Raw genomic sequence first — 23,091 nt, forward strand, 5'->3', positions numbered from 1 at the left:
TTCTTGACTTTTGAATGGCAAGTCACACTTATAGAATACTTTTTGATCCTCCTTTGTGCAAGGCAGGGGATAGTTTATTGCTTTTCAGAGGAGATAAAGGAAGTCCAGAAAGTTTAAGTGATTAGCCTTAAATCACTCAGTGTGGCTTTGACTTACAACAAGAATCTAAGTCCAGAATAGCAAATTACTTCTCCACTGACATTCCGTCTCTGATAGTAACGACTTCCTCAAATGTGTAGAGAAGAAGGCTGCATATAAAACTTTGCAGCAAAAAGTGACATGACTGATTAATGATGTCTGCCATGGTCCTAGAAAAAGAAAGTAGAGGCATGTGTACCTCAAATATGCTACTCTGATTTGAATCTTTTAACTCCTGTCCGGGGTCTTTTTCATGGAACATGCTGACTTTGCAATGGCAACACATTTTCTTTAGAACCTGCAGAGGAATCACATATCACAATAAGACAGGATTGTGCCTGTTGAGTTCATAATTTTGGTGAAACTTAAAGATATAAACACATGAAGATCCCCTGCCATGTTCAACTGTTTTATGCTCAGTTCATTGGTGTAACTTCCCAAGAAGAACTTCCAAAGATAGGAACACCAGCATCCAAAGATAAACAAGACAGAAAAAGCCCAGTTTTCCTAGTGACTCTGGAAAAGGGTCAGGCTCCACGCTGATCACATGGTAAAAACACCGTATAGAGAAAAAATACAGGCCTGGGTGAAGTGATTTAAACTTTCTTTCCTTCCTGAAGTGCTTTCTGCTGAAATTGCTTTTCAGCAAATTCACTGAAGCCACTTGCTGGTCCTTTTATTAGGCAGGAAGGATTTAGGTATTTCAACTTTCGTTGACAAATCCACTTCAGGAAATGAAATCCTTATTTGATTTGTTTGAAGAGAATGAATCATAGATTTTTTTTTTTTAACTGTAAGAGACCTACCTTTCAAGATCCTCCAGCTCAAAGCCTTTAGTTTATAGATTGGGAAATTGAGTTAACAGATTTGCTCAAGGCCACCGGGTGACTCCCAGTGGAGCCCTAAGCAGAACCGAGGTCTCGGGGCATCCAGTCTGGTATTCTCTTCCTGACCTCTGGGTTATGGTCATCTAGCTCCAGCCCATGAATGAGCCTCCCTGATAAGAAATGTCCACATTTGACATTGCTCAGTAACTTCTAAGAGTCTTACAGCTATGACCATCTGTGGATGAACCAGCAGTGACCACAAGGCCAAGCTAGGCGGGAAGGCCTTCCAGAGCACGTTGACCTTCTTGGCTCTGGCACGGGAGGGACACTGATGAGGGCTATAGGCCGTGTTCTTAAGACTATCCAAGAGCCACCAGATTGAATCCCCTAAGTTTGAGTGCCAACAAGCAAATGTTTAATTATGGATTCGCATGTGACATAATCCATGGTGCAGATATTTTCCAAAAATGGACAATAATGAACCTACTGAACATGCGGTTAAAAAATAATGGTGCTTCTAATCCCTCCAGAAGGTGAAGGATTCTACGTCCTGCAATGGGAGAGGAGCAGTACGTGGGCTGTGAGAAGCCATGTCCAAGGTGCTCACTGGATCCCAGATGCCCACAGCCTCTCAGACTCATTGTAAACTACCATGAACAGTTTGGTGGTGGAGGGGAGGGGGGCAGTTGCACAAACTGAGGACTCCTTCCTTTCTTCTCTGAATGGTGATCCTAAAATTATACTACTTCCCAGAAGATGGGCCCTGCAGAACTGCACTGATGACCTACTTTTCAATTTTACCAAGCAGCAGATACATCAATTAATGTTGCTCTGCTCCAGGGTTTGGTAGTAAGGCTGAAATTAGATTTATAGATTACCTGCCTCCATGCTGTTCGAGGAGTCAGAAACGCTTCATTTCCCCTCTCCTCCTGGTGCTGCCTGCTCTGGCCGTTCCTTCCTTGCCATCCCTTATCCTCTGTTGCCCTGTGTTCATCACTTGCCCCTGGCTCTTCTCCCACCACCTGGGCCTCATCATCATGAAAAATACTGGTGTCCAGCATGCCCCCATGTCCTGGGCCCCACGCGGAAAGAGCCTTGTGTGGAGCATCCATGTGGGATTTTGATTTTCTGCAGGCTCCTGAGAATGAATCTCTTTGTTTGCTTGTATGTTCCGGGGGAGAAAGTCTGATCACAGTCCTCAAATCATGTTGCGACTCTGTGAAGTACAATCAGGTGACTCGTAGAAAATAAATGGCTCCTAAAAAAGGTCTGGAGGCTGGTTCCAGAAAATGCTTTCTCTCCTAACATTGTCTTCTATTCACTTTTATTTGGCTGTCTTCATGAGATCTCTGATCACGAATGAATGCCCCCAGGAAAGCACAGTCTTTACCCCACTCTGACGTGAGGGGTCTGGCTATAAGAAAGGGAGACCATGTACACTCAGGATGACTCCCATTTCTCCTGCCATTCCCAAACACTTTGGTGCCAGAAATGGCTTTTCATGTTTTTCACTCAACCAGCATTTACCAGGTGCTCCCTGTGTTAGGTACCGGGGGTTTTAAAATAAAGGGCATAACCCATTCCTTCAAGGAGACCGTATTAGGCTGCGTACGTCAGCCCCATCCATTGTCATCCCATGCCCCCCACTAAAAATTAGCTGCTACTGCCTAAAAACGCAGAGGAGGCAAAAGCGTGTGCTTGCCCTGCCGAAGTAGCCAGTCGGTGCAAATGCAGCTTCTAGACAAGTGCCCGAGCTACCCTTCCACACGGCAGCCCCTCGGCCCTGAGTCTGAGCTTTGGAGCCACCACACAGCTGCTGAAAGATTATCAGATAGGTCATGCTGGCTCTGGCCTTTGAAGACACTGCTCAATTGTTCCATCGTACCTGCCTTCTCCCCTGCCTGCCTGGCGAGTGCCTCATTCTCCAGGATCAGATAATTTTCCCTCCTCTTTTAAAGACTTCCCTGGCTCCCCTAGGAAGATTTCAGTTCTTCTTGGCTCACCATACATCTTCACACCACACGTGGAAACATAAAGAATCTGGGCAGATGATTGCTGGACGCTCTGGGCACTCAGGTCCTCAGAGAAGGGACCGCTGTGGCAGGTTGTAGTCTCTAAGATGGGCACAACAGGACCTCCCATCGCTTATGTGTAAGACCACATCATGTAACTGCCCCCCATCAAAATGGAGGGCCCGTTCCCCCCCTTGAATCTGGGCAGCCCCTCGCAGTGGTCAAAGGGTACTGTGGGACTTGAAGCTAAGTTACAAAAGTGGTCCAGCTTCTGCCTTTTTCTCTTGAGACATTTGTTCTTAGGACCCAGCTTGCTGTGAGGAAGCCCATGCAGACACCTGGAGACAGGCCAGCGGATACCCAGCATCAGCTGCCAGACAGATGAGTGAGTGAGTCTTTGGATGATTCCAGGCCCCAGATCTTGAAGTGCCCCAGCTGACACCACATGGAACAGAGATGTCCCCAACGAGCCCAGATTGCAGATTCATGAACAAAATAAATTGTGGTGAGCCACTGAAATCTTGGGTGATTTCTTACTTAGCATTAGAGCCCTGTCTCTTTCATGTCTATAGGCCCAGAATCCAGTAGAGGGCATGACCACAGCAGTGGCCCCATGAATAATTTCAAGACCAAGTATCTGAATGATCCTTTGATCTGCAGCCACAGCTACTGTTTGGTAGCTTTGGTGACAAGCATAGCCTGCCACTTGGTATTACCCTGAAGTCCTTGCTCAGGAGACCCTGCCCCATTGTGATGCTGCCCGCACACCCTCTGCTCTCAGGCCCCCCTCCTCCCCCCAGTCCCCAGCTGAGGCTTTGGTCCAAGGCAGGACTTGCTGGCTGGCCTGTGCTCTGCCAGCTGACTCCCCAGACATCGGCATCATGGGGTTTTGATGACCCACCCCCGCTCTGAGTCACTCTGTGATGTCCCACAGAGAGGCAAGCCGTTCCGGCATGGTTCCACGGGAGCATGTTTGACAATGATCATTTACAGATCTCCCAGCCATAGGCCTCGAGGCACTCCCCCCACCTCTGCCGCAGGTTGGTGTGGAGTCACAGAAAAGACCTGTGAATGCTTGTGACACTGTCTCTTCCTCTCCTGCTCAGGAGCACCTCCTCCAAGGGTGGGGGGCCGGATATCAGAAAGGGTGGCCTTGTTTTATCTCTGAGCTGCAAATGCAGGGAGCAGGCTGGGCGGGCTGTACTGGGGAAAGGCAGCGATGGCCACTGGCGTCTGCAGGAATCACACGGGGCAGCGTAGCCGCTGAGAGTCTCCTCAATCTCCGTGATTCATGCAGATGCCGATGGCCATTCGTCACCCGCCTCTGTTCATTCGTATTCATCCAACGAGCATTTATCGAGGCCCCACTCCATGCTGTCCTCCTACCGAGGGGTCCACAGGCTCCTCTGTGTTCTATCCTTTCAGAAACAAATCTGTCAACCTCGCTACCATTTCCAATGCCCACCCACATTTCATTGGGCGATTCCTAAGTGGCAGGTTAGCCTCATGCAGACACTCCTCCCCAGCATCCATCCCATACTGCTAACGTCACCCACGCCCCCGGGCCACTCTTACCCTGAGGAAAGAATCCAAAGCGCCATTCTCCATGAACTCTGTGATGATCATGACGGGCCGACTCTTGGTGACCACGCCCTCCAGGCGGATGATGTTGGGATGGTCAAACTGGCCCATGATGCTGGCCTCGCTCAGGAAGTCCCGACGCTGCTTCTCGGAGTACCCGGCCTTCAGCGTCTTGATGGCCACATAGATCTCCCTCTTGCCCGGAAGTTTCAGACGCCCCTTGTACACCTCTCCAAACTCCCCTGCAACAAGAATGCAATCGTTACCCATTTCCTTCTCAGTCTGCGGAACCACCAGGGCACAATAGTGGCGGGCACAATAGTGCTCAGAGTGGAATTGTGGTTAAAGTGACAGAGATGGAGACAGTGTTCTCTCATTGAAACTATGGTGTCCTGGCCCCAATCAGTTCATGGCAAACGCAGAGGTTATATTAAAATACGTCCCTTGCCTCAGTTTTTCGAAATAGTTCGGGTAACTAAAGTGGAATTTCAGAGTCTATATAAGTTTGTTTTTCCTCACGTTTGGTTTTTCATTTGTGTACCAGCTGAATAATTAAAATGAAACGGTCAGTTTCACTTTGGCAGACCATAATTCATTTTTAGCAGAGCCTGACGCAAGAACATCCAGGGGCTAGGGAATACGTTCAGGTTCTTTAGTGCTCTGAATGAGATGGATAACGTTCATGTTCCTACACTGCCCCGAAAGCTTCTGCGTCTACCGGGTCACCCAGATAGTCGTCAGGAAGGGAAGTTAGCGGACACCGTACAGGATACAAGCAGGGGAAGCAGGATTGGCCAGAGTCCCAGATCACGATGCAGACCTGACCTTATGAAAAGAAAGGTGGAAGCAGGCATGGATAAGGAGAGCTCCAGATCACCACGCAGCCCTGGCTGAAGCAGGCCTGCCCATTTTCTCCACTCGTGGGCTGCTCCAGAGTACAGAGCACCCGTGCCAGGAAGGCCCAGGCTCCAGCCTCCTGCCACACTCAGTCACTGGCCGGGGCTGCCGTGAAGAGTTGGCCTCTGCGGGGAAATTGAGGCAGGTGCTGAAGGCAGGGCAGCTGGAGGCTGGCGGCGCCCTGCACACCCGGCAGCTGAACAGAAGGTGGTTTCTCGGAGGGAATGAGAGCAGCACACCTCCGCGGGTGCCGTAGCATTTCAACATTTGTGCAGGAACATCACCCAGAGTAAAAACAATTCTGGTGGCACTATTTCATAGCTGCTTTACAAAATCTGTTGAATCCTGTTAAATGTGCTTTCAAGAGTTGTTCTACGATTTCGTTTGGCTTTGTAACTTCCAGTTCTTTCATGTGAGGCAGTTTAATGTCTACTTGTAAGTGCATCACTGACATGTGTGGTGAAGGCCTGTTGGGAGATGGGGCCTCGTGGTTTTCTGCTGGGGGGAACCTTTGCTTTCACCTTTGGCTTCTGGAAGAAAATGGAGCAAACTGTGAGCAGATCGATGACTGGCCGAATTAGAAAAGCAAGTTAACATCGCCTCTGTGATTGGCTGGGAGTTCCCTTTGTTTTCTGCTGCAGAAGTCATCGGAAGGAAGCTGCAGGAAAGGGCTCTTCACGCAAAATTGCTCCAGAGTCCATGAGATTTGTCGGAAGCTAGGGCCAGAGTAGAGGTTGGCACAAACACCATTAGGATGATCTCAACGTGGACCTGAGGACATAGATCATGTGTGACACTGGTTTCGACATGAACCAAATGCTGCTTTGCTGAACTGCTTGAAGTCAGATGGGGTTTCGTTCGTGTTCCTATCTTACAGGGCCCACTGTGGTGCCTGGTATGGGGTAGGCACGCCCGTCAAAGGGGTGGGGGAGCATATTTATTGTTACCTGTTTGGCTTCTGCTTTGTCTGCTCTTGGGTTGTAACCTGCTGGACACTCTATCCCTGCTCTATCCGAAAAAAGTAGAAGTACCAGTATTTAAATGTTTTTAAAAGACTGTTACTGCACCATCTTCTTCTATAGCAAAACACTGTATGCCCAAAGCCAGGGGAATGGCTGGAAAATGACACATCCATCCTGTGGAATGCCATGAGCTACTGAAAACTAGTAGATGAGTCATGCGTCTGGACTTCAAAAGATGTCCGCATTGTATTGTTCAATGAAGAAGAAGAGGAAAGAAAGCTACAGAATGTGAACACCGTATGTACCCAAATGGAGTGTGTGTGTGCATGGATGCAAAAGAAAAACAATGGGAAAAGTTCACGTAAAATTTATTTATAACTTCAAATTCTTTTTAAATATGGTTGCTCTATAAGAGTGGGTATAGGAGTGGGGAAGTAAAGTCAGTCAACTTAACCTAATTTCTTTTATATTGTTTGAATTGTTACAATAAGCATTACTTTTGTTGTTCAACTGAGTAAATTTTTTTTAAAAGTACTGCACAACAGGGGCCTGTCATATACGTGTGTGTATAGTATGTGTGTACATGTGTGTGTGTATATTCGTATACATGCATACATGCTGTATAATCTGTGTGTGTGTATATAAAATCCATCCTTCTGACACCTTGACCTAGCAAGTATTCAGGAACCATGAGCTGAATGAATATAGATTGCATATTTGATAAGTATACTAATTGAAGAATATTGGTTAGTATTTCTTCCTTGTTGCTTTAATAATGAGTTACATTTTCTTTAGTAAAAAGACAGTGGTTGAGGGGCGCCTGGGTGGCTCAGTCGGTTAAGCGTCTGCCTTTGGCTCAGGTCATGATCCCAGGGTCCTGGGATAGAGCCCCGCATCGGGCTCCCTGCTCGGCAGGAAGCCTGTTTCCCCCTCTCCCACTCCCCCTGCTTGTGTTCCTTCTCTCGCTATCTCTCTCTGTCAAATAAATAAATAAAATCTTAAAAAAAAAAGACAGTGGTTGAAGGGAAAGATACAGTAATATTTCTTCTTGGAGGAGATAGGACACCAATATCTATTGATCATCTACTAGGTGCCAGGCAATGTGCTAGGTTCTTTGCATATCTTATTTAATCCTCACAGCACCCTCGCGAGTTGGGTGTTATAATGTTCATTTTACTAGTAAGGAAACTGGGGCACAAGGAAAACAGGCCCTAAACCCTACAGCTGCGAGTCAGAGCCAGGATTGCTGTCGGTGCCCCACCCTTTTCCCCCTGCCATACTGCCTCTTGGCAGGTGTGCTCAGCAGTGTGGCTATGAAGTCACAATCCAGGGACCACCATGGCCCAGCTGTGCAGGTCCTAACAGTTCACGTGCCGTCACTGTCACTGCAACTCATATGTAGGGAACTGCAAACACACTGGGCCTAGGTCATAGATCTCACAGTCATTGAAACTTCCTACCTGGGAGTTGGGTGGGGTGAGAATATTTAGGAATCAGAATCTTCATCAATTTCTACATCAGTGTGTGGATTTGGGGAAAGTGCCCCAGGTGAATCTGATGTCCCCTACAACACACACAGGAATGCCCCAGTTAAAGACTTCTCTTCTATGCCAGTAGTTCCCAAAGTTGGCCGCCCACAGCAGAACCCTGGGGAGCAGGTGTACTTTGTACAAAGAACAGAGGTCTGGGTCCCACCTCTAGGAATTCTGATTTGCTTGTCTGGGTGCACCCTGAGTAGAAGCAGGATCAGCTTCCCGCAGGATCAGCGACATAATTTGTGGGTCAGACCAGGTATAAAATAAAACTGCAGGACTTCTTGTTCAAAACTTATGCAGGATTTCAAGACTGTGACAGCAGGGCATTAAACTAAGTGTGGGCCCCTCTGAACCTGGGGCCTAGGGTGATGACACTGGTCACAGGCCCGTGAAGCCGGGCCTGGCTGCCCAGGTGGTTCTGATGCGCAGCCAGGTTGATCACCACGGGTCTAAAGCACCCAAGCCTAACGGGGCGCCTGGGTGGCTCAGTCGTTAGGCGTCTGCCTTCAGCTCAGGTCATGATCCCAGGGTCCTGGGATCGAGCCCCTCATCGGGCTCCCTGCTCAGTGGGGAGTCTGCTTCTCCCTCTCCCACCCCCCCTGCTTGTGTTCCCTCTCTCGCTGTGTTTCTCTCTGTCAAATAAATAAATAAAATCTTTAAAAACAACAACAACAACAAAAACACCTAAGCGTATCTCAGATGGATTAGGGAACTGCTAAAGGCCCTGGAATTCTTTTTTTTTTTTTTTAAGATTTTATTTATTAGAGAGAGAGAGAAAGAAAGAGAGAGCACTTGTTGGGGGAGGGGCAGAGGGAGAGAGAGAATCTCAAGCAGACTCCCTGCTGAGTGTGGAGCCCCATGTGGGGCTTGATCCCAGGACCCTGAAATCATGACCTGAGCTGAAATCAAGAGTCAGACGCTTAACCAACTGAGCCACCCAGGTGCCCCCGAAGGCCCTGGCATACCTGGGCTTTATCACTACACCTTTGAATCCCTTGGAAAGCAGGGCTTGTGTATGGGCTGCCTCCGAGTGTGGGCTATATAGATGTGAGTGGAAAGAAAGAACACAAGAAGGAAGAGACCAGCGAAGGTGTGGCTTTGGCAAGTTCTACCTAGAGTGGTGTGGCTCACACTACTTTCCGAACTGACAAATGTTATTACACTGTTTAACCTTTGTGGCTGACTGGTTTCCAAGTGCAGTGCTTCTACTCCTTGAGCTTAAAGCTGTATCTTCTGTGGGGGGTTGCATCATATTGGTTTTAAAAATGATAAACTAAAAATGGGCTCTCCGGAGAGGATTTTCAGGGCAGTGGAACCACTCTGTCTGCAATTGTCAAGTATACATTTGTCCCAGTCCATACAGTATACGACCCCAAGAGTGACCCTCCTGTAAAGCATGGACTGGGGGTGATAATGATGTGTCAAGGTAGTTTTATCCACCAAGATACCTCTCCGGTGGGGCTGCTGTTGGGGGTGGGGGACGCTGTGTATGTGTAGAGCAAGGGGTCCATGGGAAATCTCTGTCCCTTCCCCTCGATTTACTGAGAACCTAAAACTGAGAACCTAAGACTGAAAAAACACATGCTCTCCTTGGGTAGGGAGCCGGGCTTTGTAGTCAGTCACTATGGTGTTACTGCTCTCAGGGATCTGCTCTGCAGGCTTCATACTGATTCTGTAAAAATAGCTCCTTTCCTGTCTGGCAAAGAAATGACTTCATATTCTCCAAGCCCAGAGGTTTTCAAAGTACCCACCGCCAAGGAAGCCACTTAGTCTTCACTTGGAGTCTGTGCTCCACCCTGTCATTACGTGGCCCCAGTGCTGGGAGAGGGACTGGGGCAGGGAGCGGAGGAAGCAGCTCTTGTGGACACCAGCCCGGCCACCGGACTCGGGGCATGTCACTGCCCCTAGGCTCAGCTTTCTCAGCTTTACACAATAAAAAGAAAGGATGGACAACCGGGGAGCTTCCTAATGGGGTGCTGAGTCTTGGAGAAGGTGCTTTGTAAACTATACACTGTGGGTGGTGATTTAAGACTAGCCGGGGGTGGGGCCTGAGGGGGGTTGGTGCGTGTGGGAGGTGGGCTCTGGAAGAGAAAAAGGAGGAAGAGCAGGTTTCTGCAAACTAATGGGACCCAAGACAAAGCAGGGCTTTATGCCGGGGGTGGTGGGGAAGGCAGGCTGCCAGGTATCTGGGCGTGGAAGGCATCTCCAGGTCAGCCTCAGGTGCTGAAGTGTGGGGGCTCTGGCCCTCTAGCACCGCCAAGGTTCGTAGGGAGTGGGAGTCGATGGGCATACTGCCACTGTTAGTAACAGAAAACCAAGGCTTTGGGTGGCTTACAGTCTGAGAGACTCTGTCCCCTTGACCTTTGACTTCAGGTTCATGTACCATTCTCAAGACACTATTTTTGCTTCTTGACAACTTGCCTGTCATTTGGGCTAGAGCTCGCTGTCTGTGATGCTTTGATTTCCCATGATCTGAGCTCTAGAGAGCTTCCTTTTATAAGAGCTCCCAACCACGGCCATACATTTTGCAGTTTTTGATAAAAATTCATAATACCTAAAAATATTCTCCACAAATCAAGCATTAACATTATATTTAAAATAGATGCTTGTAGGAAATGACTGGGTAGAGGTTATGGTTGATTCTTGCTACGTGGATCCTTCACTGACAGTGATTGTAGCCAGCCTAATTTTGGTCTGGCTGGACTTTGATTGGCATGCATCCTCGCAGCTGACCTTGGAGCCTCTCCTACCCTTTGGCTAGGACTTCTCTCTAGCTTCAGGCCAGTCTGGGGGCCAGGCTTGGTTCTCAAGGTGTGGTTTCCGTCCAACAGCAACACCAGGCAACTTGTTAGAAAATGCAGATTCTCCAGCTCCAGCTGGACCTTCTGGGTCAGAAGCTCAGTAGGTGGGGTCCTGTGACATGAGTTTTAATATGCCTCCAAGAGGATTCTGACGCCTGGCTCAAGTTTGAGAACCACAACCCTCCAGGCTGTCCGCTGAGGGTAATGCAGCCAATTCCCGAGACTGTCCTCCAGACAGCTCCTGAAATTATCCCCTACAAGTTTTTAGCTCCTCGCCAGTTCTTCTTTCCTCCTTTCCTTGACAAAATGAGGAAGAGAGAAGAAGTGGTTTGGCAGCATTAAATGCCTCAGCTATTATATAGAAAATCAGAAGGAAAGAGTTTTCAATTTTTGAAAATGAAACATCCAACCTGCCAGCAGGTATTTTGAGCGGTGACTGTTGGCTATGTGCAGTGAGAAGCTACACACAATTGCACTCTCTCTCTCTTTTTTAGCAACAGCATTTTGAAGTCACAAACTGCCTTGGGGGAAAAAAAGGAAAGCAGAGCTTCTAGTTACTAATTCAAGCTTCCACCAGAAAAGGAACTTTTAAAGAATAAATTTAAACTAGGTTTTAAAGTATGATTACCAGCCAGTTTTATCACAGTAGCCTGGGCAAGGTAAGTAGGTTATGGCTAAACCAGGGATAGTAAAACCATGGCAGGCAGTCCGCTACCTCCTAACCCCGCACCCAGGACAGACATTCCTTATTGATCACAGCACTATTCCTCCTTTTCGGCAGAGCTCCCCAGGTCCCCACTACCGGGCTACTGGAGTTAGCAGATGAAATGGAACCTGCTCGATAGCCATGGGGTCCACAATACTTAATACCTACACGGTGAGAGTGAACGGATTTTCTCTTTTCTTATGGCTGTTCGTGGTCATTCGACAACTGCCAACCTGTCGATGACATTGTTTTCATAATGTAAGCAAGCACATACTGAAAATGCTACATATCTTGGTCCTCATTGTTACCCTTCTTAAGGTAGATAGCTGATCGTACTAGAAGAGGAGGACTGGTGGACAGAAGAACTTACCCTCCCCAGGAAATGTGGGGTGCCTGCCCACTCCCCATGGGCATACTGAATTCTAGGACAGTTTCATCATTGCCAGCAAGGACGTTTGCATATTCCAAACTCCCAGACAGAGTTTACCATCAGAAGTAACATCCCTGTATACTTAACTGCTCTTTTCCAGAACAGTACCCAAAGTGGTAGCTGTGTGGGGGTTACATTCACCAGACCTAGATCAGCCGTGTCTATGTTTCAATTCTTGCTCTATTATTCACTCAGCTGACAGCACCATCTTTGGCAAGCCGTCCTCTGAATGTTTATTTCCTCACCAGTTTAAACACACACACACACACACACACACACACACACACACACACCCTACCTCACATTAAGGGAGTGAAGTGAGACAACGCTTGTAAAGTATGTCCGTGGTGAGTGTTCAATATATGCCAGTTATTTTAATCATAATTCCTTAAGACATCTACTTGATTTCCTCTTCTGGAAACCCTTCCTGTTGTGACTCTTGTCCAGTATTGAGGCCACCCTCATGCTCCCACTCTCACTTTGAATAAGCCCAGGAGAGTCAGGTTGGCAGGTGACCTTTCTACCAAAACACTCCCAAAAAACCCGTCTTCTTCAAAGAAGAGAACTGGTGGGCACAGAACTGGCCCCATTCCCAATCTGTGCACATCACAGATCCCCCTCCCCAGCTCACCCAGCCCTCTCCCCATAAGCCTGCCTCTCTCTCATAAAAAGTTATCTGTAGAAATGCTGAATTGGCAGCTGCTGGAGTCAGAGGAGGAGATTTATTAATAAAATACAATTGCCATATCTTCCTCTGGAAGCCACCTTCTAGTGTCACCTCTACCTACATTTTCATGCACTTGACAGTCATGATCAGGGCTGCTGCATATAGCTACATAGGTTACACATTGCACAAGCCAGACCGCCATTCATGCCGTAGGGCCCAGTTATAGATGGCAGCCTGCTTGATGCTCTGGGTGAATCTACGGGTCGAACTGATCAGAATTAACCCATGAATTGGAGTTGACCTGTGAGATGGTTCCTGTGAGTCTGATTTGTGGTCACAAAGAGCTGATACTTTCCAAAGACTCCAGAGGGCCTATGGCCCTCTTTGAAGAGACCAGTGGTGTCCATTATCTGCAGCGGGGGGCGGGGGGGCAGTGGCCTTCATCTCATTTGGCCCCTTCCGGAGCGCCAAGTGAATCAGGACCCTTTACCTCCCTCTCAGTTCTCTCCATTCTCCTAAGCTCTGCCCAGTTCCCCAAATTTTCCTCCCTGCTCTACTCTCCCCTCAAGGACCTACTTTCCTTCAACCATAAGCAACAAACTTTTGATAGAGCCCCTGAGTGCCACACCAGGCCAGGCGTGGGACTAACAAAAACCCTGAGGATGCCTTGCTTTCATGGAACTTTGAGCGTGATGTTGAGAGACAGGCAGCTTGAGAAGACCTGGGCACTTGTTACAACTCTTCAGCCTCAGTACCTAAACTTGACTCTACTGCCTTCACTCACATGCATGACGGCCAAGCCCTACCCCCGGGGCCTGGCAGCCTTCCCTCCCTTCAAGGGGCTTAATCCCATGCTCCACATTTCTGGCCACAACCTCCGTGTCACATCCCCCGCATCAGCTCCATTCACCATGTTTGGATCCATTCCGGTTTAGATCCGTTTAGTTACTGGAGCACAGCCTGCCCTACCACCTCCATCCCAGCAGCGGCCAGCTCAAACCCTCTCCACGCTTCCAAGCAAAGCCCCACAACTGGTCTCCATGCCTCCGAGGCCTCACGCATCCTTCTCCATCACCTCCTTCCAGTCCAATCCAGACACACCATCTATCCGATTTGCGTCCCCAGAGCCTCATTCCTATCACCCAGCCTGCTCAGACGCCTACCTAAAACGCACCATCCTCCACAGGATAAAATCCATACCCGAGCCTCTGGAATGCCGGGTCTCAGCCTGATTCCCCAGACTCAATGCTTGATACTGACTGTCAGGAAACATCTCCCTGTCAGCCTTCTCTCCTCCTTGTTCTTAGGATGTGCCACATGGCATGTCAGTCCATCCAAAGCCTCCATATCCTCATGGGCCCCTAAGATCTCTTTTCCCTGGATTCCCTCCTGCCCTCAAGCCTCTCCCCCCATCTCCAGGCCTACCTGTTCTCTAGGCCCCTCGTCTTAGCAGTCAATGGCCCACCATCCTCTTGTGGACGGGCACGGTGTGTGTATTAGACCATCACCCCTACAGGGCAGGCGGTGTTAGGCATCTTGCATTTCCCAGCACCCACCACAGTCCCAGGCACAGGATCAGTGTTTAATGAACGAGGATCTTCTTGAACTCTAAACGGAACCCCTCCTGCAACAATCACAGCCCACTCCTTGGGCTCCACACTCAGCAGGCATAGGTGGGTTCCTCTGCATCCTCTTGAAATAACCTTGCACAGTCTGGAAGGCTGGGGTGTGCTAGTAAGTGTTCAACTACCAGCTCTCCAGAAAGCAAAGAAACAGAGGAACAGACACCTCCCATTTGTAGCATTTGCCAATTCCCGCCGTGTAAATACTTTTCGTGGGGCTGATGTGGCCCTACCAACATGTGTCACTGAACATGGGGCTGGAAAGAGATGTACACAGTCGGCTCTTGTGAGCTGGTACCAGCTGGCCCCAGCAGCCTGCTGCTAGAAGGTCATGTTCATTTCTCTCCTTAAATCATGCAATTTTCCTCTTCTGTCATTGTCTCACTCTCTAATGAGCTTCACAAAAAAACTTGCTCTTTCGACTAGTTTTCATCCTTGAAAGCTCAGGCCAAAGTTATCTCCTTTGTGAAGCCTTCCTGATATCCCTGCCCATTCCCAGAACAAGGAACTGAGCACTGCTCCGTGTTGGCCCAACATTGCACACGCCTGTTGCAGATGGTGTGAAACAGCGAACACATGACTGGCCTATTTCCCGCTAAGATTGTCAGACCTCTGGGCATGGGAGACGACTGCTGTTTGTCCATCTCCGGAACCCCACATCCAGCATGCAAGGAGTATTCAATAAGAGCTTGTTGAGGGGTGAGGGGGAAGGAAGGAATACACAAGCAAAGAAAGGATGACTAACTTCTGAGTCTTCTCTTCATGTGTTGTTACCATCTGCACCCCTGTTTTTGCCCCCTGCTCCCAATCAGCCAGGAGGCTAAGAGCAGGATTGCCAGTAACACTGTATAAACATTACCTTACAAAATTCTTTTTTTTTTTTTAACTTGACCTTCACACCAGCTCTTTTAGCACAAAGTGAAGTCAGTCTCAGTGAGGCAGGGTGTGGGAGAAGCAAGAGTGGAGAGAGGAGAAAAAGTGGGGACTGATTCCAGCTAGGAGTGTCTTCTGTTAAAACTGCATCGAGTTACACATAGTGAATTAACATCCACAGGGATTAGCCCTGGAATTTCTGAATCGTGAGGAGATGAGTGTCTGGTAGAGGGTGATTGGCAGCGACCAGGCACGGGTCTTTACCTGGTGCTGCTGGACGTCTCACGAACTGCTAAATGTATCGATCCCTCCCCACTACCACGTGAGCCTCGGAGACGACTGACCTTCTCTGAGCAAGATGCACCAACACGGCAGCAGAGGCCCAGGCTACACAAAAAGGGAAAGTGAAGGATGGAGCTGCGCCATCGATTGCCCCTTTATAGGCATCTGGCTGTTGGTGAGCTCACCCCCAATCGTCACTCCCTGGCAGGGTCATAAAGTGAGAAGGCTCTTTACTCTTCCCCTGACAAAGGTGGGAGGGGGTTGATGGGGGCTCCCTGGGGTGAAATGCAGTCCAGAACACATCGCTCGAAGCACATGACATAAATAAAAACATTAAAATCACTAGCACCATTACCACATGACATAACAACAATTAATAATGTGGGGAAACAGGGTGCAGGACTGAAAGCAAGCCTCCCCAACACTCTTTCAAGTTCACTGGAGAAATCTGAGCCCCTAGAAGTAATCCAATTTATCTGGTATCCAGCCTTCCAAGGCATGATCTTTAAATATGTCAGCATCTAAGGAGGAAGAAAAAATTATCTGCACAGAAGTGAAAGTCGTGGTTCAGTAACATATTTAATGAAAGTCAATGGGAAATACGTATAGACTCATGTGGATCAGATTACGGCCAGCTGGCTGGAACTCCTGAGGGGCTGGTGAGAGAGGAGAGGTGTGTCTTGACAGGGGCAGTTCCAGCAGCCCCCACAGAGATGCCATGAGGGTGGAGCTCTTTAAGAGAGAAACCAGAGCATGAAAATGGTGGCCTAATGGGCAAGCTTTCAAATGTGACTTCCAATTTCACAGATGGCTTTGTGACCCCTCTGTGCATTAAGAAGATGCAGTGAATGGAAGGATAGTGACTTTCCCCCTAAAGATAATATACGAAGTGGCTGTCTGTAAGACTTTAAGCATATTTTATCGAGTTAAAACATTACAGGAAGAGGCAACTCCATGGCTTTCCAAATATTGCTATGAATAAAGCACTTCTAAACGTAGAAACTAAAAGGAAGACAACAGCATATGCGTGAAGAGAGCTTGAACAATGGCTAACAAGAACTGGAGAAGAAGGAAAGACAAAGAATTTTGTAGAAGAAAATAAAAGGAAAGAGGACACAAAGCAAGCACAGTTTTAAGAAGATTCAAAACAGGCAGTAGAGGAGGCATAAAGAGATTGCTTATAAAGTGAAGATATTTCGGGATATTTTACTCTTCCACATTAAAAAGGCTGGGTCCACTGCCAAATTGACTCAACTACTGATCCGTTAAGGAAAGATGAAAATTCTAGGTCAGTCTTTAGGTAGGATCTCCTGAGAACATCTCAGGCAGCTAGTCCTCTGTTGGGCTGAGTTTCTATTCCAATGCAATACGATGGATGAGAGCATGCATGTTTCTCGGAAGTGAAATCTGTCTTGGGTTACCGTCCATATCATAGATCTTTTGTAGGAAATACAGTTAGGGGTGGGTTTTCTTCCAGAAACAGTGGTCCCTCTTCAATTCATCATGATCTGTCTCCAAATGCGTGTATATAAGAAAAGGAGAACTGAAAGTTTGGGAAGAAATCTTGATCCAGAGCCATGGAAATATCAGTGAGTGAGACATTAAGTCCAGCTTCTAAAAATTTCTGTTTCTTTCAGTCTTCTCAACTGTGTACCCTAGACCTCTCTCTTCATCTGCATTTGGTAGTCCATTTCCAGAGCTATGTCTGAATCTTTCAAAATTACAGCTGACCTCTCTCCAACACCGGTCAAGCTTGGCCACCATGATCAAGGTCCCCAAAAGATCCCTAGACACACATTGTAGATGATTCAGACTCATCTTCTGGGGAGAAAGATGTTAGAGGCTCTTTTCTCAATGGGATGACTTTTTATGCTGAAAGAGAACACCTTGCATGGTGGTAAGAAGATGTTTGGACACCAAGAGAACAGAAACAAGGGGGAGGGGGGAGAGCCATACCTGCTCCGATGACCTCTTCGATTTTCACAAAAGATACATCAATCTCCTTGGCAAACTCCCGGACAGCTTCGTTGGGGTCCTCATAAGTGAAGGGGTCAATGTAGATCTTCATCCCTGGGGAGCCTTATTAGAGGAGACAAGCAGGGTTAACATCCCAAAGAGGACACGGTGGTCAGTAAGTCCTGGCTGTTGTCCCTAGCTCCCCTACACACCAGATTGCTTCTTTATGCCTGGCTGGGCCTTCCCATGTCCCTTCCCTCTGAGCTACACTAGCTTGGTTCTCTGTCCTCTACTTCTCCTCTATATTTTCTTCTCTTTCTGAGCTCTTGATGAAATGTGGAGCAGATTACTTATAAATGACAGATCGGGACCAGTTCCCACAATGAGCGCTCACAGAAGGCAAAGAAACTGATTGATGCCAACCAAATGCATTAGCAGAAAAGTGGTGGTAAAATGGTAGGGTAGATATCAATATTTATCAACTTGACAACTCTTCTGAGTGGAGGCCACTGTTAAGGTTATAACTGACGGCCGTGGCCAAGGCTGCAAGAGGGATGAGGCTGGATTAAAAAAAGAGAGAGAGAGAGAAAGAGAGAAGGAGAAATTGCTATAACAAAAACCCCAAGTTAGAAGTGTCAAGACAGAATACCAGAAGAGAAAACGTGAAGAGAAAAGCTTAGAAAATACTGATAAAGAGCAAAGTCTACAGAGAAAAAAAAAATGAGGTGGAATGAAAGAAAAATGGCAGTGAACGTCCATGCCCTCAGACACACAGAAGTATGAAAAACGAATAAAATGGTGAATGAGAAATACAAAAAGGAATATAGACTTTGTCACTGATGGTTAGAACGGCAAGATAAATAGGTGTGCATGGGGACAAAATAGAGAATTGTCACTGCAAAAAACATACATTCAAAAAGTGGAGGAGAGGGGACAAAAAAGGAAATGGAACCCAAGAAACAAATGGATTCACTCACAATGTAATTTTCAACATGTCAGATGTGTCACTAGGCAAAGTCTAGACACTGTTTCCTCAGTGGTGGTGTGGTGAGCAGGAGAGGACTTTGAAAGCGACACCACAGGGTCCAGCATGGCATCCTTGTGAGGGGGAGGCAGTTTGCCTGCCCGCTGCTGCTGTCTGGTCGATGGAAGAGTCAGGTCTGCAGGGCAGGCAGGTCTGCAAAGGCACAGGTGCCGAGCGCCCACAGTCAGGACCCAAGTCTGAGGTTGGGACCTCCTGTCCCTACTGCGCCTCATCTCGCTGACTTGCAGCCCTATATGCAAAGGCTAGTTCTGACATTTATCATCCAAAAAAATCTGAGGACTCTACAGCTCCCCCAAGTTCGTGTTGCTTTGGTCATAATTCAGGCAAGGATTCAAAGTGCTAGAATCCAATCCAGAGGGAGAAGGAAGATACAGCAAAGAAGTGAAGGGTTGTTTTTTTTGTTTTTGCTTTTTTGTTTTTTTAAGTCAGAGAGAGCCAGGTGCCATGCCCAGAAGATCAACTCTTTCTGAAAGATGGTTCATTCCTAGTCACTAAATAAAATCACTCCTAGCATGCTATGCTGTTTGCTTTAGGATGGTCAACACCATGCTAGAATGCTCCTTGGAAACTTAGGAAGAACAACATTGACTTTGGCATCTGCCGACTGAGATTTGGACAAAGCAAACAGAGAGATCCTCACCTTTACGTACAATGTTCTAATCCCTGGGGAATGTGGGGGGAGGAGAAAGAAAGAGAGAGAGAGGCAGGTGTTCTACTTTGCTAACAGTGGACTAAAAGGAAAGTAGGGATGGGGCTCAACTCTTTCTCATTTGGTATGAAGAACAAGTGAAGAGCAAGAGCCATTGAAACCAGACTGAAAGTGTCTAATGAAGTCAGATCAGCATCTCCAGGCAGCCAAACTTTGGGTTCCACCAGAAGCAACCCTTGGGACAAGGTTCTGAGAGCCAAGTGGCTTATCTGAAAGATGATTCCATAGCAGTAGGGACAGGTGAGTGGGGAAGTAAGATCAGGCAAGGCAGTCAGCCTAGAAAAGTGTGTTCTCAAGCCACTTCCCACTGCGGGTAACCGAAGCAGACTTAAGCCGCCCCAGGGAAGCTGTGGGAGTTGGTGTGCGTGAGCACATGCTTCACAGTTGGCCCACCCTGGATGGAGGGAGCTGTGCTATTACCACCCAGGTTCCCACAAGCCTTTGGTGGGGGCTGATCAGCCTGCTGCGCAGGTGAGCAGGGAGCCTCCATGGCCAGAGAGAGCTTTTTAGGGAGGAAACACAGATGGGGCAGGTGGAAGTTGGTAGCATGAGCTGAAGGGGTGAGGGCAGGAGGTAAGGCAACCACAGACCCACTCAAAATGCCAAGCGGACAGCAGGTCAGTGTCACAACCTGTGAACTTCCCCAAATTCCGTGCTGTGCGGAGATGAGAGGAGGCTGAGACCCAGAAGCTGGGGTCGAAAGGCGAGGACAGAATCACAAAGCCTCTTACTAGCCTGGCGTAATGGAGCAAAGCCACATGCATCTCTTAGAACAGGCCTCTCCTCTGCCAGTGGCGAAGCTAGCAGCTCCTTCCCACGGTGACTGTGATATTACAGAACATATTGCAAGTGACATACCCAGCACAGCGCCTGATGTACACAGAGGGCTCGCACACTGACGCTCTCGTGATGATTATCAGTAAATGGTTCTAGGAAGTGTTTGGGGAGGTAGGAAGAGGAAGCAAGGTGGGGTGGCCAGTGGGGGATGTCAGCCACTTAGAGTTATATTTGTTACTTTAAAAATAACTACCTTGTTATTTTAGATCAAGGGCTTTTAAACGATGTATGCTAAGCTGTCCTATAGGAACTCTTTCACAAAGACTAATTAAACAATCTAGAATGTGCAGTAATGAATGGTTTGCAAGTACAGACACATATAAGGATGAAGGAGAAAGGATTCTGAGTTAATGAGCTTTACAGATATTAGCCCCCATCCATTCTGGGAAGGACCTATTCCCAGAGGGCAACGGCTCATCTCCTGATGGGGCTGGCATTCTTCCAGGCCAGGAACAGGCAACCAAGTGCACCAAGGTGGGAGCAAGTTCACAACTCAATGATGGGTGCAGTTTACTCGCACGGAGAGGTTTGCTACCTTGCTGGCTTGTAGGAATGGGAGCGGGGAGGCACACGCGTGATGTCACAGCTGCTCTGGGGCCAGGGGTCCTGACTGTTAGTAAAGCCCTTCACGAGCAGCTGAGGGGGCTGCACGGAGGAGCCCAGGAAGAGAGAGGCAGTGTGCCTGTGAAGTTCTGCTTCTGTGCAGTAGTAGGAATTAGGACTTGTTTTCCCTGAAATTGAAGATACCATTGTCACATCGAGGAAGGGAAACTGAAATCAAAAGTCTACCAAACGGCTCAGACTTGGTGCTTTTCTCCTGATGGGGATCTGAAAGGGAGGGTCCTGGCCTAACTCTTCTGGCTGGGGGCAGGGATCCACCAGTCGAAATCAGGAGAGTGATTTGACCGAGCACGTGCCCATCATGGCTCCCCGGCATCTACCTCATCCTGGAATAACACCGCTCTCCAGGCCTCTCTCCTGCATTACCGCTAGGCTTTCTCAAGTCCCAGAAGATGATGAGAAAAAAAATGCCTTTAGCTAGGCAGAACAGGTCATTTGTCTTTTGGCTCATTTTGTGTTTCTGCATAAATCCTGCATCAGCCTGTTCCTGCTCCCACTTGCCAGTGAGCAGTTTTTAATTATCAGGAAAATGGTATTTAGTGCAATGAATCATCAGACAGTGAACAAGGAATTCAAGTCAGCTGCGGAGTCAGGCAAACATTTGGAGACGGGGCTCAGAAATTGTTCTCAGATTATGAGTGTTGGGAAAATATTATCAGTGGTAGTAATAATAATATCAGATGCAATATAGCTCATAATATAAGGCATTTTATAATGCTCTGTACGGTGTTTTACATTATTATTGTTGTTAATATTATATATTTATGCTATTTTTATAGTTAACTGATTTTTTTTCTTATTTTTAACATATGTTACATACCTTTGGCACAAAAGTAATGTGTACAGATCTAAACTTCTGATTTCTAGTGCCTTGAGAGAGAGAAAAAAATCTTCAATTTTATGATCTTCTAGCTCACTAATTTCTATTAACTAATTTGCAGGTATGTTTGTTCTTTGATTTCAAAACCCATTTATGCTATGGCTAGGGGGTGCAGCCCGGACTGCCTCCAACCTTAAAAGCCCATAGTCCCAGGAAATTAGCCAAATCTTACCCATCAATGCATGCTTTAGGCATAGAAGTCTGGGGACAAATGACTTAGCCACTATCCAGAGCCTTCTTGTGTGGCACAGAACACTCCTGGAAGGAGAAGAAACTCTTGGCCATCGTTAGAGACCCTACATCACTCCATCATGGGGCTCTCAAAAGGGAAGCAGCTGGGACAAATTCTGGGGATGCTGGCAGATGTGTGGGGTGTTTCTAAAAAGTCAGTTAGACCTACTTGCCAGGGTCTCAGGGCTGAGCAGAAGCAGGCTGGGAAAGGGCCAGTTCTAATGATGGGTGACAGGAGGATTAAGAGCTAAAGGAGAAGATGGAGTGCTCCTCTTCAGCCCTCTCGCGTACTCAAGAAAGTACAAAATCAGTGCCACGGACATCTTGGGGGTCCATGGAGAGCAGACAGGCTGAGAAGCTTCAGGCGTGCCAGGAAGAGCCTGATGCCCTCCTGCTGGCTAAGGATTCCTAGAATCCCACACTATGGCTCCAGAGAGGTAGTGACTTAGCTTGTTCTCAGTCACTGATATCTTGTGTCCCGGCAGGTTTGACAGAGCCATGGGAAAGAGCTAACTGTGCTTCCTCGGGCCCCATTCTGGATCCAAGGCAGACTTTGTCATCTTTGTGACTCACCTAAATTTGGTCCAGATATCTAAGCATAGGAGGGAAGCAGTTTAGGGATCGGCACATAAAATCCAGTCCCTGGGAGGGACTTCATCCAATGCTCTGCCTCAGTACATTGATCACCCCTCATTTGTCTCAATGTTGACAAGACACTGTTCTAGGGACTATGGGAGCTATAGGAAAAGCAAAGCTCATAAGGTTCTTCTGATGATGAAGACCTGAAATACCTGGAGAACAGTGCTGGAGAGTCTGGAATCGGGAGCCCACACCTGGAAATGAGCTATAAATGCAGCAGAAACCAGAGAAGGCAGAGGGCTATGGATGCCAGCATTCCAGGTCACAATCCAAGAAGGACAGGTCCCGTGGTCATGCACTGGGGAGGGAGAAGCCTGGAGTATCTAAAACAAAGCTCAGATGGGGCGCCTGCGTGGCTCAGTCATTAAGGGTCTGCCTTCAGCTCGGGTCATGATCCCAGGGTCCTGGGATCGAGCCCCATATCGGGCTCCCTGCTTGGTGAGCCTGTTCTCCCTCTCCCTCTTCTGCTCCCCCTGCTGTACTCTCTCTCTCTCTCTCTCTCTCTCTCTCTGTCAGATAAATAAATAAAATCTTAAAAAAAATAAAATAAAACAAAGCTCAGAGAGAAGCCCACCATGGCATGAATGAGGAAAGCGTGACCAGCTTCAATGTGGCGGGAAGAGGGGACCAGCGTGGCAGAACAGTGATGTGCTAGCACGGGAGGGCCTTGACTGCGAAATCGAAGGCATTAAGATCGGTGCCATCGGACACACAGAGCTGACAACTGTTCCATCTGAGGGACTCACTAAGAACAAGGCCCTGGGGAATTCCTTTTGCTGGTGGGCTGCCGTGTTCACACGGATGTCGTGGGGAAGGGGCTGGAGGCGGACAAAACAGCTA

At 47.9% G+C, this 23,091-nt stretch overlaps 1 protein-coding gene across 2 annotated transcripts in view; it reads right to left on the bottom strand.

Annotated features, from left to right (window-relative positions):
- EPHB1 (EPH receptor B1) overlaps positions 1 to 23,091 on the bottom strand; it is a 425,029-nt gene that overhangs the window by 50,988 nt on the left and 350,950 nt on the right. For both annotated transcript variants that reach the window (XR_012380507.1, XM_073899766.1), the window contains exons 10-11: positions 17,290 to 17,412; positions 4,553 to 4,800 (exon numbers count right to left, since the gene is read on the bottom strand). Coding sequence is in view for 1 of the 2 variants with exons in the window: in XM_073899766.1 (XP_073755867.1) it covers positions 4,553 to 4,800; positions 17,290 to 17,412 (371 nt within the window). In the remaining variant the exon portion in view is untranslated. The remainder of the gene's footprint in view (positions 1 to 4,552; positions 4,801 to 17,289; positions 17,413 to 23,091) is intronic.

The sequence above is a fragment of the Callorhinus ursinus genome, unplaced genomic scaffold, assembly GCF_003265705.2.
Source record: "Callorhinus ursinus isolate GAN/ISIS: 27379988/994484 unplaced genomic scaffold, GSC_fseal_2.0 scaffold1, whole genome shotgun sequence".
In the NCBI taxonomy this organism is placed as follows: domain Eukaryota; kingdom Metazoa; phylum Chordata; class Mammalia; order Carnivora; family Otariidae; genus Callorhinus; species Callorhinus ursinus.